The following is an 18233-nucleotide window of genomic DNA, read 5'->3' as shown; positions in this document are numbered from 1 at the left end:
ATGTGATATGTGATGAGCTTTAATATAGTATTGAATATTTAAATTTACTTTTTATAGGAAGTTGTTATGTACTTTGAGTATGTAATGGCGAGTAATTTAAAGCGTTTTTTATTGACAGACCGAGACAGACAAAGTTAACAAGTACCAAATTATTCGATAATAGCGATCATTTTTATTCATTTTGTTAGCAATCTAAATCCAACGATTAAAAAAAATTAGTCAATAACCAATAATTTGGTAGCACAGAAATAATAACAAATGTGTAATTATCTTTATATAGTACAAATTTATTAGAATCTTTGATTAAATTAAATTTATAAACCTATCCGATAAACAAAATAAACACAAATAAATATTTTGTTTATAATACATGGATAGCCTAATTCTAAAATATTATAATAATGTTGTTAGCTTGTTTTTCGTTACAGATTAAATAATGAAACAGGTTCAACATTAGTTTTCCTACATCTGTCACCAGCTCTATCATAATTTATAAAATAGTTTGTGATTTGTGACATTTAACATTTAATATTGTTAGTTTGTATTTTGTTAATATTCGTTTACGAAGTATGAAACTTCATAATTTTCAACTTTGTTGAAATGATTTTAGGCTTACGGTATATTGAATATATTAAAATGGGAATTCTGAATTATATTTTAAAAAAAAACTTTATTTTAAGCGATACTTTATGAGGTTATAACAAGAATACTTGTACGCAAGTGTGAAAATAGTGCAAATGGATTCCGACAAAGGTAAAAATAATGTTGCTCGGAAGGACGAGGAACCTGCACCTCCAGGAACTGAAATACCACTGGTAAGATAAAATATTTGTATTTTATTCTTTGTTTATGAATTTAAAAAAATATATTTTATATTACACTGGACGTTCTCATTATATTTAGCTCAAAAAACGATAAATTATTTTCCAGCCATTAGATCAAGAACCACCAACGCCGATTTCAACTCCAAAGACACCAAAAGTTATTTCATCAGCTAAAGGGGTAGAAAATGCGAAAAAAAGACTCAGGGCATTTTCAATTCAGAAAAAAACTCCAATCACTCCTATCTTGGTACCAAAATCGTCAGGAAGTGGAAGTAAGTAAAACTGTTGTTGTTTCTCATTATTATTGTATGTATCATTAGACACCTCATTATCTACAAATTACCTCAATTGTCTACTGACTTGATTATATGGCTACAGAAATCTTGGAAAGGATTAATCAAATCAGGCTTGGTTGGCTTGAAGGGTCAGTGAGCCAGTGTAACTACAGGCACAAGGGATATAACATCTTAGTTCCCAAGGTTGGTGGCGCATTGGTGATGTAAGGAATGATTGATATTTCTTAAAGTTCAATTGTCTAAGGGTGGCGGTGACCACTTACCATCAGGTGGCCCATTTGCTTGTCCACCTACCGATTTCATAAAAAAATAAATTGATATTATTAAGTTTAATCAAGTATTACTAGTGGACTAGAGCTATGTTTCAGTATTTACAATTTAGTGTGTCCTGGCATAGGATAGGAGTCTTCTAACTATTTTCATTGGTGTCTATCAACTGTGTGTTTTAGATTACTTATCTATATTTTGGATTGTCTTGCTTTCTCTTTATTTTTTCTTGACAATTATACAGAGTCAAGTAAATACAATAATAATCTACATTATTTGATATATTTTTTTAATTTAAAATGCCTTTTAATAATTGAACAGTTTCTCCCTTATCCCTCATAATAAACTGTACTTTTAATCAAATTTAATAAACCTACTGTTGTTGTTTAGTAATAAATTAATTTTATATATTTTTTAAAAAGGTACAACAGTATTGATTGGTAAATTGAGTAGTGTCAAAGTTACCCCAAAAGTAGAAGACCCGGAGCAGAAAAAACTACCAAAACCTCCGAAACCAGGAACTTCCAGGAAGTCCTTTCAAGGTATGTGATTTAGAATATGAAATTATATTCTAAAATGAAATGTAAACAGTTCTATCGAGAGAAATTTCTTGATGTTGTGTTTTAAATTAAGGTTTATTTTTGCCAATTTATCCTATAATTTTCCTGAAAACGGTGTTTAATGTTTTATTCATACAGAGTGTTTCTACTATCAGTGACAACTTAGTTGATGTATGTATTAGGGTATATATATTATTATGCTATAAGTATCAAGTCAAGTTTGGTACCCTAAAATATAGCAGCAGCTTCTATTGTCTCAAATAAAATAATCAGTATGTTAGTTTTAATTCATCTTTTAAAAAAAATACTATTTACATTTTACATTTTAATTGTGTTTTACGTTTTAATTTACATTTTAAATGGTGTTGAGGTTAGCTCAGGCACTAGCTGTTTATTGGAATAAGGCGAATTTGTGTTTCCGAAGTGGTTTCCTACAATATAATGTAACGTAATTTTGGCGCACGTTACATGTTTACATTCTTTTAAAGTAAATTCAACAAAATTATTGAATTTCTAAGATAAAATATAGGATGTCATCTGTCAATTGACTTTGACAACAATTTCTATTAATTTAACCATGCAATATTTAATTAGAAATTTATTTACATTTATAAAAAATTTGTCATTCAAACTTTATTCAAACCTTATTCAAACTTTATTCAAACCTTATTCTAACCTTATTCAAACTTTATTTAAACAATATTTTTCACTACTTATTTGAATTTACTGTTTAAATTAATTTATAATTATTTAGACATTTGGTTTAATCAAGTTGATAAACTTGACTTGTTTGTAACTTTAAGTAACTTAGATGTCAATTTTGAATAATTTTACCTAAAGTTGAAATTTGACACGTATTCAAATATTTTTGTTGAACTTTAAATTTTTTTTGTATATTTAGTAAATATTTGTTTAAGCTTAATTTAAACGAATGTAAACATCATGGCGCCCGATTATGTTAGCAATTAAATTTAGAATATTATAAGAAAATTAGTTTTTCATTTTTTTTGAATAAAATATTTTTGAACATAGATTTGCTGTTTTTGTAAATCTGTTTGTAATGTTAAAATAATTTATCTGACATCCGGAGCACTTTCTTTTGAGGATTTTAGTTTAAAAACTTTTCAACTCTACTGTTTTTATTTTTTTTTTGCCTCAAAGAAATTTAAATATTTTTTTATTGACAGTTCACTCGTCAATACCCACACCCAATTTTAACGTTACAATAAGTACAATAACGAGAGCCTTGATTCTATTAGAGGCTTTAAATCATTGATTGTCCATATAACTTTTATAAGGCATTTGATATATTCACATACACTTAAACACACACACCCATACAATCACTAATACATGTGCAAAATAACACTGTAACTGCACTACCATTCACACCTAACAACAAAGTCTTTGTCTCCTAATTTGTATAAATTTTTTTTTTGTTCTTCTTTTTAAATTCATTGTTTTGTTACTTTTAAATTTTATCTATCAAAACTGTGATTTGCTACTGCTGTTAACTAATATTAAGTTTGCACAAGTCAATGGAAAACAGTAATAGGTTCTATTGTCTTTGTATTGTATTTTTAATATTTATATTTGGTATTATAATGCTGTTGTTTTTCAGAAACAAATAAATAGCAGATGGACATCCTAGTCTCTTTAATACTAAAGTGAATAATAAATTATTTCAGATTCATACACAGACCTCCAAAAGAGAACTCTCGCTGAAATAGAAGATATGAAACGTAAAATGGAATTGGTTGAATTAGGCATACCCCTCGGTCTCATCTGCCCATCGTCAACCAGTGAGAAGGCTATGCCGACCAAAGCTATGCCACCTATCAAGTCATTCTTGGGTATGTTATATTTATAGTTAAATATTAATACTTGCGCTAATGTTTGCATTGAAAATTTTACTATACTTTCCCTACTACTTTAGTAGTTTTCATTCATAGCATTCATATCAAGTTTATATTGTAAAAAAAAAACTTATATTGAATGCTTCAACCCATCTGACAATTTATGTTGCAATGTTGTCTTCAGGCAAAGGAAATAATAAATTCATTTCAGTTTATTCAAATACACTTATTTTTGTACATATATATAATGTATAATAACATATTTTTTATAGTGCTATGAAAATTTACTTCCTTGTTTTTTTTGTGTCGCCTTTGCTAAATTGTTTGATGAAATATATTAAGATTTTATATCGTGTAATGCATGTAGACCGTCGCTTTCGAGTTTATAGCACGCAAAGATCACGTGCCTCCATACGACGTATCAAGCAAAATCGAACTTTTAGTAAGTTAAGCATGGCTCAAAAATGTACCATATTTGCTCATAGAATTAATGTATATAGTCAAGTCAGGGCCAGCCCTAGGAACCAATACAATCATTTATGTTCCTTAGCATTGTGATTTTCAATATGGTTCAAATTGGTGAACATTGCTCCACTAATATTTCGCGACAAAATTATGCACACAATTGAAATGTATTTTTATGTTGTACTTAAATTAAAATTTTACAATTCATCAATAAGAGTAGAATAAGTAGTAGTTGGGGCAGAGGTAAAAGTAGGTAGAACCTAATTTCAACTGAGTTTTCCATAATGGACTTATTTTCTTGCATACAGTCATTTTTTTTATCTGTGTTCTTTGATTTAAATAATATAAAAACATGATTAATATAAATAACTTTTGCTCTATCGTCTTTGTTGTCGTCTTTGAAGTTACTTTACATTCAAGTAAACAAAAAATAATAATTCGTTAAGCCTAGTCTAGACTTTCGCCGATTTTTTTTCGAAACCTTTTAAGTATTGCCCTACTCATTGTAGGAGACAATAGGAATATTTGCAATCTTTTATAAATTGTCTACGTTGGTTTTTAAAATAATTATATGATCACTATGACTATTGAAATTTTTACATTAATCCAATTTATTAGATTGGATATTATTATTGCAATATTTTGTTGAAAATTCAATGAAATTATTAATAAATATTTAATGTGAAATCTGTTTAACATAATTGCTTCTTTAATTCAATTTTATTATATATAAAATCTCTATTCGATAATGGCTAGGGCTGGTACTGATTGAAGTATAAAGTAAATTATATTATATTAGTTCATATGAGTAATTTGTAATAGAGTAGAGTTTATTTTATTCGTCTAAATAGTGCAGATTACTAAGACAAGTCTTTTTTTATTTAATCGTTTGGTATTTTTATTTCTAACATTGTGTGTGCTTTTATTGTTGATGAATATTTGTATATTTTTTGCTGTTTGTGATTGTTTTTCTTTTTGTAAAATTACTGATGCAAAAAAGTAATCCTCTTTGTTGTTTACAATTAGTTGCTTTAAATTTATATTAAGTTTTGTATTAGATGATTTGATTTGGCATTGAATAAGATTATTTATTTATTATATATTATATTAGAAGATTATTACTTTAATTATCGAGGGATGCTCGATGCGTTTCGGGAAGACTACGGTTCGTTACATTTCTCGATAAATATCGTAAGGAGAACCGGAAAAGTAATATTGATAGTAAATATCGTAGTGTATCGATATATTGTTGTTGGTACTTGTGTAATTTTAATTTGCTTTTATTACATAATTGGTTATTTTCTTTATAATATAATTGACAATATTTCTAATTATTCAAATGATATTTTCTACAGATCCAGCAAAAGTTGACGATCTAATTCGTGAAGCAAAAAAGGCAAAGCTTGAAGGAAAAGAGTTTAAGTTTGACTATCATAAGTTATTGCCTGATTACGATAATCCGTTTCAAAGGAAGAGAGATGAAGCGTCTTCTCATGACAAGGACCGTAAATCTGATCGCCGTAAAGGTGAATCAGATAAGGATAGGAGGAAAAGTGATAAATATGATTCAAGAAGACATGATTATAGGAAAGATGACATGAAATATAAGGAGAGAGATAGAGATAAACAAAAAGACAAGAGTAAAAGTAAAGAAGAAAAGACCGAAGAATCAAGAAAAATAGAGAAATCAACAGAAAAGGAAACTGACGTGAATCTCAATGATTATTTGGTATGTGACAGCTGGTCTCTAGATAACGATGACAAAAATAGTAGCTCAAGTCCTAAGGTTCAAGAGAAACCATCTAACTTCGTTGCATCGTTCACTCCTTCCACGGATATCAAGGTTACGGAACCGTCTGAACAACTGAAACTGAGTATATCCAAGAATAAAGAAATATTAAGGAATATCACACTAGATAAACCAGTTAATATGCCCGTTAAGATGGAAAAATTGCAGCCGGTAATAGATTCATTTAAATTCGAGATAGATCCAAACGATGATGAAATTCTAGATATATTTGATGAAGATTCAGGATTAGAAAAATATGCTCAGACTAAATCGAAGAAGCAATTGTTACTATATGATCCGTCTGATAAAAATGTAGATTACGGGGCAGACATATCCAAGGACACGTCTTTAGACGGTTTAAACGACGATACCTTTTTGGAATCCGTCATAAATGAAATAAAACAAGAGGATATGACCGAGGATGGCAGTCAAGATAAGGGACTCGTTGAGTACGAAATATCACCGAATAGAGAAGAAGTAAGTCCAAGGAAAACAAAAGCCGGCTCCGTGACACCAGAAATAATCGATAAATCTCGTGCTCAAAGTCAAAGGAGTGATTTTTCTGAAGGTTACAGATCATCAGACAGTTTTAATACCACTGATACGAACGAAAGTGGATACAAATCAATGGAAAATTATAGATTGTCAATAGAGAAAGAGTTGGACGAGGCACTGGATTCGAAGATGTCTAAATCAACTGTCGATTCGCTGGAAACGTGGAATTTTGTGCTCAAAATTTGCCAGCCACTTTTGTTTAGACACGATAAGAAGAAATGTTACAAGTGAGCGCCTCTTTATTATTATATATTCCTAGCTATTTATAAGAATGCTAAAAGCCGTTCGTAGAAGCTTCGGTGGATAATCAGGTATCAATTTAGAGCAAGTACCACTGGATCATTATGAGCTTATTTTTTATATATAATTGTTATTTCAAACATTATGAGATTGTAAAGTTGTTTGCATAGTCTTTGCACAGTCACAGAACATTTACAAGTTTCTTATTCATTAACTATTCTTCCGTCATGTGTTCTACTTTGGAATGCGAGCGAATCTGTGTTCAACAAGCGCCAGAGATATAACATATTAGTTCTCAAAGTTGGTCCATTTCGTTATAGCACCCTAGCGACCACAGCACTTCATATATGGAAGTGTTTGTATTTCTTACGGCGCCAATGTCTTGGGCGACGATGAGCACATCCACATACCTTTTTTTATTAAAAATTAATACAAATACTTGGTGGTAAGGCTATGTACAATCCCATCTAGTAGGTGCCACCCACACAGACTGCCAAATAGCAATCCTTAGTATTGTTTGGATACCAGGATCTTAGATTCTATAGTTAGCAGCGTATTGACTATGGATTACAATTCTTGCAGTGACGGTTGATGGTCACAGTTGACAGTTGAAGGTGACCATGTATTATGGAATATGTAATTTTTGTTTTAATCGGAATTTTTTAGCTTTTATTGCGAATCAATCAGAAAAAAATGTTTTATTTCATATTTTTAGAGAAACTCGGGCAACTCCCAAGATATGGTACACTGAGAGTCCGAAAGCATGTGCATGTGTAAAAGACCGTAGTGCTGTTTATGAGGAGCTGGAAATGTCTAAAATGAATCTAGTGGACCGAGTGTACGGATGTGATCAGTAAGTATGGATAACATAACAGTTCCCTTCATTAATATTATATTTAATTTAATAATAATAATTAATTTGCATGACATTAAGTTTTTGTACCGATGTTATTTTATATAAAATCAAATCGATTTTATTCAAGTAAACTTCACAATGAAGCGTTTTTGAATCGTCGATATTTAAATACTACTACCGTTTCGAAAAACAGTTTCCATCGAGAAGAAACGGCAAGAAACTCGCATAGTTGCTCTTTTCAAAGAAACAGATTTACAATGCTGTTATTTACAATAATTACTGTCCTGTGATGGAACCGGAGCCTATATCTAGGCGTTATAGTATATCCGTGTATATATTTCAACACTTGTACAGTCGGGGTAAGAAAAGGTTCGTCACCTTAAGATCTATTTTCGTGTGCTCAGTATGAGCGATAATCTACTCTACCGATTGAGTATGACATATTGCGTCGCAATGTACACTATTTTGAACCAAGTTATCATACTATGTTAGTTTAATTTTATGTGCAGTTTTCTGTTTAATGCTTTAATTTCAAAATCTAAGAGTTTACGACTTGATAAAGGAATGAATTTGAAAACTGACGAAGGTTTTCTTACTCTGACTGTAGCCAAGCAAATTTATCTACTTAATAAAATGTTTATGTGTACAATATTATATTGCTTCATCACGTTACAGTTACGGTCAGAAAAATAATTTTGAAATCATTTTTTAAGGATTGCTGATTCGCCATTTTCATCTGCACGCGGTTGGTATCCTCGTCACAGCTTATGTCCCACTGAGAGCAACGTTGTCCCTCTTGCCAATGAGTGGGAAGCTGAGGATAGCTTACAGGCGCACAGGACCGAGGAAAGAAGGTCGGCGACTCCTCTAAGAAACGACGAACTCTCACTCGACAGGGAGTATCAGAGGTACGTATAAAGGGTTGTTGAAGAGACGATAAATTTCTTTCAATAGTTTTTATTAATAAGTAATTTAAAAAGAAGGGAAAACTTCAAGAAATATAGTTAGTTATAGACATATAGTTCAAAAGTGACAGCAGAATGAAGCAGAATGCTTGCTAGCGTCGGTTTTGTTGCAATATAAATATATAAGACTGCACTTATGTTTGTTAAAATATATGTACATTAATATTTTATAATCATATGCGTCTAGGCATCTGCCCTGCGTAGTTAGCTAGTCCCTCTTGAATATGTCTACAATGACAGAAATCAGTCAGGAGGACAGCATCCCCATTTATTAATACTACAAATTGTTATTCGAAGGTTTATGGAAGCGGTATGGCCAGACGCCGTCGATTCCAAAATAGAAACATCAAGAAGCACGACACCGGTGAGACAGGAATCTAGGAAGAAGAAGAAAGAGGATTTAGAAAAAGAAACAGACGATAAAAAGTCTAAGAAGATAAAGTTAAGCAGCGAGGGTTGGAGCCAAGAGTCTGATATAGACGAGGAACAAGATAAAAGGTTCGACACCGATAAGTATTTTTTATTTGTAACATACTAAATCAATAGTCGCTTGCAATTTTATCATTTCTTTTGGTTCGGCACAGACTGCAAACTGTATTGAAATTAAACGGCCCTTTTACGATTTTTTTTGAAAGGTTGCCTGCCTGATAGCCCTTCTTTATTCCTCTCTATACAGCGTCCGTGCCTTTCATTACGCTTTTTTTATTATTTTTACATATTTGATCCGATTTTGAAATTTGTAGTCAGTAGTTGTGTAATGTATGTATTCAAATATACATATCTACATGGGGTATTATTTCATCTGACACATAACATTTTTTTTCGATGTTGCATCGACCATGTTTCTTTCTTCAAAGCAAGCGAATCCAATCAGACTAAACCAACCTAACCACCTCGGAATCGTATACAAAAATTGTTCTTAATTTTTAGTAACAAAGCTAAAGTAGAAAAGGAAAAGCCCAGACCTCGTAAACGAAAACATTCTACTTCGTCGATGTCCTCGTCGTTGTCAGACAGCGACGAAAACTCCGTAAAGAAAAGGAAATTGCTCAAGAAAAAGGTAACGCTACGATGGAACTTAAGACTATAATGTTAAATATCTCGATATAGTTATCTGTTAAATTTCTGATAAAATACTTTCATTAGTTTGTCTTTGAACAATTTTAGTGAAGATTCCATAAATTATATGATATGAAATGAATTTCAGGCGATGAAGAAAACAAAATCGAAGTCGGCTAAGCGTCGTCGCATAGGACGCAAAATACTTAAAAAGTTGAAACAAAAACAGAATACGCGTAAACAAAACAAGTCTTCTGAAGACGAAGATTCAGGTAAAGTATCTGAAAAGTCTGGGCGGGTATCATTCGTTTTTCTGTTTATCTGTCTCCCGCCAAATATCTACCCTATATAATGCTCTGGTTAAATTTGAATGATGAGTACGTGTAATTACGACGGGCAATGTTAAGTCCTATGACCAGCCCATTTGTTTCTCAATAAATTTTAATAAGAAAAATATTTTACGATCATTATTAACTTTGTAGATAGGAAAAAAGATAAGAAAATAAAAAAGAGGAAGCAAGAAAAGTTAAAGAAGAAGGCGCAAAAGAAAAAGAAGGTTGTTCAAACGAGTTCTTCCAGTTCATCTTCAAGTAGCGACAGCAGCAGCGAATCAGATTCGGCCAGTGAAAGGAGAGCGAAGAAGGCGAAAAAGCGAAACCAGGAGAGGAGGAAGAAAGTCAAAAAGCAACGAAAACCGTCTTCGTCAGATTCGACGCAAAGCGAAGACTTGTTTGATGTCAACATTCTTAATAATATTAAAACAGAACGTTTAACAGATGACGAGAAAGGGCAAAAGTTAATGGAGTTTTCACCTCGTCGTCAAAAACCTAGAGAGATTATAAACGTCAAAGAACTACAGAATGATTTTGTAGAGAACATACATATTAAAAAGGAAGTAGAAGAAGATCTATGTAAAGAAGTACGTAAAGAAGATACGGTTAAAACACAAACTGATCGCTTCGATGTTGATAATTTGGAACCGATTACAGAAATAAGTGCTATTGAAGAGATAGAACTGCCCGAGGTAAGGGTTTTTAATTATCTCGTAGGTGTAATTTATAAAAATAAATAAATGATCTCTCGGTATAGATATAGGCGCGGCTAAGACGTTTTGATCTGAAATATTTATATATCTATTTAAGATTACATAATCTTCAATGTTGTTTTATAATGAAATCTTTTGACCGTTGGCTTATTACTTTCAATTATCTTTATACTTTTGGAGTTCGTTTCAATTCGTTCTTTTCATCGTTTAATATTTTTTTCATATAATAATTAATCTATAAATGAGTAACTATTGAGTTTCACGCCATTTTTTGCTGAGTATAAATCTGATAGTTAATTTTTCTGAAAGGACTACTATTTGATTGTAATTTTAATGACTATGTCGTATGACTAGTAATTTTGTTTTTTTCTTTTCAATTAGACCTTAACAAGCAAGCAACAAAACGAATAGATTTGATCACCCTGGTTTTTATAAATTACTATAATATATTGGAAGTTTTTAGAATATCAGTTCTTTCAGACACTTAGTTTTTTATTGTTATTCAAAATTGGTTCGATATTTTACAGGATCCTCCGGTAGAAAACACACTCCCCAAGCCAGTCCTCGCCCCTCCCACCGTGGTTCCCGAGGCCCCCCCACCAGACGAGTCCAACATGTCTCAGTGTTCATCCCAAGAATCAGTGTGCAGTGTGAAGGTAACCTATTATTTCTAGTTTTTAATTAAGTGTTTTTTTTTAATTAACACTATCTGTTAAGAAGTTAAATCAAGTTCTAATTAGAATATATGTATTTATGTATTAATATCTCTTTTGCACATATTTGTTGATAAATGTTCTATAATTATTAAATAAAAAAAATATTTTTAGAAATAGCTTTAGATTAAGAGATATTTGTTATTTTAAATTAGTATTTAAATACTTTTACAAGGCTCTATAAGTTAACGTGTGTGATGTTATTTTTAGATTTGTAAGCATACTTGTCGATCAGTTTTAATTGTATTTATCATAAGTCATCAATTTTCTATGTTGTCTTGGGTCTGGGTGTTTGTGGTACCGCCGTTACTTCTGATTTGCCATAACACAAGTGTTTTAGCTACTTACATTGGGATCAGAGTAATGTATGTGATGTTGTCCAATATTTATTTATTTATTTATTGTTACAATAAAGTAAAACTCATTATTAAATATATTATTATTACAAATATATTGTTATACAAACATAAAATATAGGCAAGGGAAATTTGCAAGACGGTGGCTCTTCGCTGAGTTAGAGATCTCATAATATATGTATCTATTAATATATGTAAAATTACTCCGTCTACTATTGTACAATTATTATTTTTTTTTTCGAAAACAGGATGTACCGTCATACGAAAAAGACGAAAGCCATCTCCGTCCGTCATCTCAAAATTCTAACTACAGTTTCAACGATGTCATTAGTGCGAGTCAAAACGTGCTCTATCAGAAGGGAATAGAGACGGTCGCCGAGTGCGAGGACAAGTATACGGAGAGCTACGAGACCGCCAACTACGAGATGTACGAGCAACTCGCAATGGCCTACCAGAGCGACGTCGCGAGTCAGGTCAGTGGACATACTTTGTTTATTATATACAGTGTGCTCTTTATTCGTTACATCGAATGTGTTGGAAAATGTAACGAGTGAAAAATACTGGCACGTTTGAAAGCGCCTTAGAATCACGCCACCTTTCTGAACAACTATTCATTACCCCCCCCCACTTCCACATGGGCGAAAAGCGTCATGCGTTTTTTCAGCCAAAAAAAAAATGTCTGCTTACTAGCGATATTTTGGCTCACTCGCTACAGACCGAAAGATATGTTACAGAAGAGATGAGAATATATATGAGAATTTACTAATGAATGTTTTACGTGTTCCCGCAGCGCACGTGCTCGGGTGCGGAGGGGGCGGAGGGCGCGGAGGGCGCGGGCGGCTCGCGGCGCATCGAGACGGTGGTGCGCGCGCGCTGCGGCGAGATCAAGTGCGACTGGCGGCCGGGGGGTGCCCCCGCGCCGCCGCCCGCGCCCCGGCCGTCGCGCTGGGGTACGCAGCTCGCCACTCTCGCTTTGTTCTGTTTTGTATGCCCTGATTGTGACACGTCTTCCCGCTTGCAGGGCTGAAACCGGGAGAGGTGAACATCGTGTTGACCGGCGAGGGAACTCACTTTCCGGTGGAGGAGGCGCAGCCGATCTATCAGATTCAGAGCATCGCCAATCGCACAGACTCTAACACTAATACGGGGTACTAAATTTTTTAATATGAACGCTACACTAAAATTTGGTCTGCCAGCCTGCCGAGATTTTCACACGCTTAATCGCTGTTTCAGTTTGAACGATGAAATCACAAAAGTTTTTAGAGATACAACGGGTCTAACTTAATTATCAAAGTTGGCAGCGCATTGACGGTTACAGTAATAGTCGATGTCACGTTTATAATTAGTATATTTGTTTTCAGCTACGATGAAGCTTATATGGACATGTATGGAGCCTCCGATCGCTTGCAGTACGGCGATTGTTTCGCCCCCGACTTCGATACAAACACGGTTTCCGCAAACATCGCAGTCACTGCCATTGATAATATTTCTCTGACTACAAATGTCTCAGTGAAAGCGAATGTGGAAACTAGGACTAGTTCACTAGACGATAGGATTAACAAAGCATTAAGAGAAACAGGTATTAAACATTTGTTAACTAAATATAAATATGGTCCTTCGAGCCGGAATATAGAGATATTTTTCTAAGATGATTTCTGTTTTAATTCAGTACTCGGGGAAGTGGCTAATGAAGTAGAAAGCGTCGATGCTGATAAGGACGTACCTGAAAAGGGAATTTTGATCACGTAAGTTATATATGTACACGTAGAAACACTTGGACTTGGAGTTTTGTACTTTTTAGTAAATTTGTGAATTTATTATTAATGTTTTAATATTGTAAATTTGAACTGTAAATGTATATAATTTCATCATTGACGTTTATAGTATATTTATTTGAACAGCAATATATCGGAGTCTCGCAGCTCAAAGCGAGTGAGTTTCGCCGACGGATACAAGCCGGGACAGGACTCCGACGTCGAGGAACCGCCCGTGAAGAAGGTAAGCGTTTCTGTTTCATCCTTTGTTTAACTTAATGAACATTTTAATGCTACACTTTCCTTAAAAAAAATATATTTGTGTTAGTCTTGACGGACTATAGGTATAGACCGAATGGGTCGATTGGATAAAATTTAGGATAGTTGAGTTACAGCGCCACCCCAAAATACACTTTGTGCCAAAACCTTACTTAGTGCGTTCGCACGTCACAACACAAACAACAAAGGTCCATTTAAGTCTGTACGCGTCGTCGTGCAGGCCGTGGGCGCCATCATTCAGCAGCAATGATTTATCCGTGTATTCCGCAGCGCAAGAAGGCTCGGCGCTACGGCTGCGCGTGGCCGTGCCCCGCCGCGCACGCCGACCACGTGCCGCTGTGGGACGCGCTGCCGCCCCCGCCGCCGCCGCCGGGCTCGCCGCCCCCGCCGCTGCACGCCGCGCCCCCCGCGCACCTGCTGCGCGCCGCGCGCCGCCGCGCCCCACTCGCCGCCGCGCTGCCCGCGCTGCCCGCGCTGCCCGCCGGCAAGTTCGGTGAGCGACCATGCCCACCGGGGATACCGCATGCGACCGCATATTATAGTTTTTCCGCAATCATACTTTGTTTATACCGAGTATTTTTCTCTGTTTGTTTATTTTATTTATGTATCTTTAGATTTTGATCTTACAAACTATGTTATATTTACAGCTTCAATAAAGTAGTCTTATATGTTGTATAATTACTTTTGCTCTCTTTTTTACATTCTTATATGATTTTTGTTTTATTATTTGGTTTTTTATAGTGTGTCCAAAATAAGGTCGATTTTTAAATTATTTCTTTGTTAGTTAAAATATAATATTACATACACACACTTACATTTACATACAAACAAATAAAGTTTATTAATTTACAGATCCATCGATTCCGTTGCCTGGGTTCATGCCTCCGGAGCCGCCGCCCGGCCTCATTACCTTGCAGTAGTTTAAATAACATTTGATTGTTATTAATTTTAATGTTTGTATTTAAGGTATTGTAAATAAACTTACGCTTACAATTTATTCATTTTTTACAAATCCTCCCTCACCCCCTTCCTTGTATAGAGCTAACATTAGTTTTCAAGGGTGCTTGTCCCAGAATACCTTTATTTAATCTGTTTTCTAATAATTTAATCGGTTATGCGCCCTGCTCTCTGTTATCAAAATGTAAATATCAGTAAATATGGGAAATCAATCATAAATCCAAATAATATAAATTAATCAATCAATCAAATCAATATTAAAAAGGGATTCAAAATATAGCCACGTGGGACACCCATTGGACATAAACTAAACTTTCAGAATATTTTAAGAGCGCTTATTCCAATTGCCGCTTCAGTTTCTGACATTTTTAAGCTCGTGTGCGTGTAACTGCGTATGTGGGTATTAGTAGTCTTCTGTAGTCAAGCCAAGCGATATCAAGCATCGTGGTGCTATTACATTATTTATTCTGTATACATTTTCTATGGGTTTTATTTTCAATTAGTAATTTATTAGTAAAGAAAATAAAATGGCATACTCCCACAACAATCTATTTAAATTAATTAAAAACAAGTCCAATGCCATATTCACTTCTAAATCATTTGATACACAAAACTTTTAAACTTCAATGATTGGGCGACTATTGGTTTTCATAAAAGTAGGCAACGAATGTACGAGCTTTATAATGAAAGGACGTACAATAATAGTGCCACTTTTGCCAATTATGTAACTATTCAAAGATATTTAGAAATGTGCGCATTTAAAAAAAAAATTTAGAATGCACATGACAATATAAAAATGACTTGGAAAATTATTAATTGTGAAACTGGTAGGTCGGCAGTCGCAGCTCCGAATTGACCTTGAATTATAATAATAAAGTAAATAGTCAATAGGAAGTTGTCTCAATTTTTGAAAAATTTTTTGCTCAAATACCAGTTTTGACAACTAAATTACTTATTTCTTCTCCAGCTTTTGCCGAGTTATTGATCAAAGAAAGTGGAAGAGAAAACAAACTTAAATTTGACCCCTGTAAACACCAATGACATAATATGTACGTTTAAGTCATTAGACATCAAGAAAACTGCTGATCTGTGGGGTATTTCTGTAAAGGTGATAAATTCAATTATCGATGTGATTGTACCTTATCTTGCAATAATATTTAATAGTTGTGTCCAACGTGGTATATTTCCCGACCTGATGAAACACAGCAAAGTAATTCCAATATTTAAATCTGGTAGTTCTTCAGACCCCAACAACTATAGGTCAATCTCAATACTACCTACCCTCAGCAAATAGTTGAAAACATATTCTAAATCAATTATTAGCATGCTTCAACAGACATAATCTGCTTCTTAGAAAACAATTTGGAGTTGTGAGGGGTCGCTCGACTACCGAGGCAGGTTATAATAATCATAGATATTCCTTATAATCGAGCTTATAAGGAATAGTTATGAAGCCTGGTAGGAGTCACAGGATGCTTTAGGGATTTTCTGTGCCTTATCCAAAGCCTTTGATTGTGTTCAACATGAAACTCTGGTCAGTAAACTTTATCAATATGGAATTATAGATTTCGTTCGTTCGTTCGACCTTACCATTTCTTATATTCTTAAGATAAGAAGTGGGAAGGTCGTAGAAATCAGAGGGTTAACATTAAAGGAAATAGGTCTCCTGTAGTTTCAGTTGGTTTGCCCCCATAGTCCCTCCAGGATCAATCCTTGAACCTTTTATATTCCACATATACATAAATGACTTTCCCATTCTTGTTGGAATCAACATGATATAGTATTGTTTGCAATGCAATGTTACAAATGTGCAAAATGTGAAAGCTGATGTACTTATCACTGGGGAATCGATGGATCCGGTTAAGTCAGCTGAATTTATTGGCCTTACTGTTGATGCCAAGTTGCAATGGATCCCCCATTTTAACGGATTGGCGAGTAGAGTGAGTTCTGCGGCATTTGCGGTCAAAAAAATTTGATTTTTTACCGATGTTGATACGGCTCGCTTAGTATATTTCAGTTACTTTCACAGTATAATGTCTTACGGTATTATGCTTTGGGATAAAGCAACCGCTATCCATAGTATATTTGTGCTACAGAAAAAGGCTATTCGCGCAATCTATAACCTAGGAGCTAAAGAGTTATTAAGGTATACATTTAAAGAAACCAAGATATTATCTGTTGCTTCTCAATATATATTCTGTAATGTTATATATGTACGGAAATATATTAATGATTTTATGAGAAAATGTGATACTCATAGTATTGGTACAAGGAACAAACACAAACTAGTTACTCCTGTTACTCGACTGCATAGTCAGTGACTCTTTTGTGGGGCAATGTAGGTATACGATTCTATTACAGGATCCCAGAAAGCGTTCAAAATGCCAAATTTAAAAAAATGTTAATGAATGCTTGTGTGCGAAAGATTATTATACAATTAGTGAGTTTATGATTGATACGATATGAAATGATCGCCTTCTGGCTATTTCTATTCATATTCAATGTATGTAAATAATAAAATTGACAAAATAAGACTCGCTGAGTTTCTTTCGCCGTTCCGTCTCAGGTCAGGGTAGTGTTTAATTTGACAATCAATAACTCAGTGTAATGCTTCAATACCGAATAAAGGAATTTGATTTTGATGTTTTCATTTATGGAATGTTGGAAGGATAAATATGTTTGTGTATTAAGTATTGAAACGAAAGGAAATAACAACAACTATGTTATATATATTTTTTATTATTAATCTTTTATATTTTCTCAACTCCGTTATATTTTATCGCCTGGTTGCTATTGCGGCCCAATCTTTTCTTTTCTCTGTTATATCGGTTGCCATGGGCGACAGTCTCTTTTGCATAACTAATGAGTAACGTTCGGAAAAGAATGGGTCGGCTATTCAATTTTAAGGCTTGACTTGGCTTGTTTTTCATAGATGGCGCTGCTGAACTAGAGGGTGAAATTTGAAGGATGGTGCTAATTTCATCAGTAAAAACGGAATCAAAAAGTAAGACAGCCGCCTGCAAGTCGCTATTTTCAAATAACTCTGTTGATTAAATTAAGAAATCCCAATTATTAAACGCATAAACGTTAATTTCAGGTAATACCTTCTAGCTACAGTAGCACCAGTTTCGTAGTTTATGGAAAACATGTCTTGGAAAACATTTTTCGGTTGACACTTAAGGCTGAAGAAGCCATTCATACTTTGATGTGTATTCTAATTTTTATTACTGACAAGTTCCACCTTTACGTCGTAGAAGTTTTGCAGGTATTATGAAATATTATGTGTTAATGATTGTATTCCAGCAGTAATTTTTGTGATGATGTTTTTTTTCATTTGTGATGTTGTTGGTTGGTTGGATGGTTTAGTGAAAAGGTTGTGTAAATAAAACGATCGCAA

General features: G+C 33.7%; 1 protein-coding gene across 1 annotated transcript; it reads left to right on the top strand.

Moving 5' to 3' along the window:
* The first annotated feature begins 586 nt into the window (after positions 1 to 586).
* On the top strand, positions 587 to 14876 carry LOC113393529 (titin-like). Its single transcript, XM_064219163.1, has 20 exons — positions 587 to 815; positions 931 to 1096; positions 1810 to 1929; positions 3636 to 3800; positions 5624 to 6839; positions 7568 to 7705; positions 8422 to 8616; positions 8971 to 9171; positions 9604 to 9733; positions 9881 to 10004; positions 10215 to 10756; positions 11305 to 11433; positions 12095 to 12319; positions 12637 to 12796; positions 12868 to 12994; positions 13208 to 13425; positions 13516 to 13591; positions 13748 to 13844; positions 14150 to 14372; positions 14732 to 14876. Exons 1-20 carry the CDS (start codon positions 738 to 740, stop codon positions 14797 to 14799), a joined length of 4398 nt encoding a protein of 1465 aa, XP_064075233.1. The 5' UTR covers positions 587 to 737; the 3' UTR covers positions 14800 to 14876.
* The last annotated feature ends 3357 nt before the right edge of the window (positions 14877 to 18233 follow it).

Source organism: Vanessa tameamea, chromosome 26, assembly GCF_037043105.1.
Source record: "Vanessa tameamea isolate UH-Manoa-2023 chromosome 26, ilVanTame1 primary haplotype, whole genome shotgun sequence".
Taxonomy (NCBI): domain Eukaryota; kingdom Metazoa; phylum Arthropoda; class Insecta; order Lepidoptera; family Nymphalidae; genus Vanessa; species Vanessa tameamea.
This window is presented reverse-complemented; position numbering and strand designations above follow the sequence as displayed.

What these genes read in the sequence shown, in the direction of transcription:
- LOC113393529 (XM_064219163.1), top strand. Translation starts at nt 738, where the DNA reads ATGGATTCCGACAAAGGTAAAAATAATGTTGCTCGGAAGGACGAGGAA. An exon ending in AAAATCGTCAGGAAGTGGAA is followed by an intron (nt 1,097 to 1,809) that starts GTAAGTAAAACT and finishes TTTTTTAAAAAG; the next exon opens with GTACAACAGTATTGATTGGT. An exon ending in GGAAATTGCTCAAGAAAAAG is followed by an intron (nt 9,734 to 9,880) that starts GTAACGCTACGA and finishes AATGAATTTCAG; the next exon opens with GCGATGAAGAAAACAAAATC.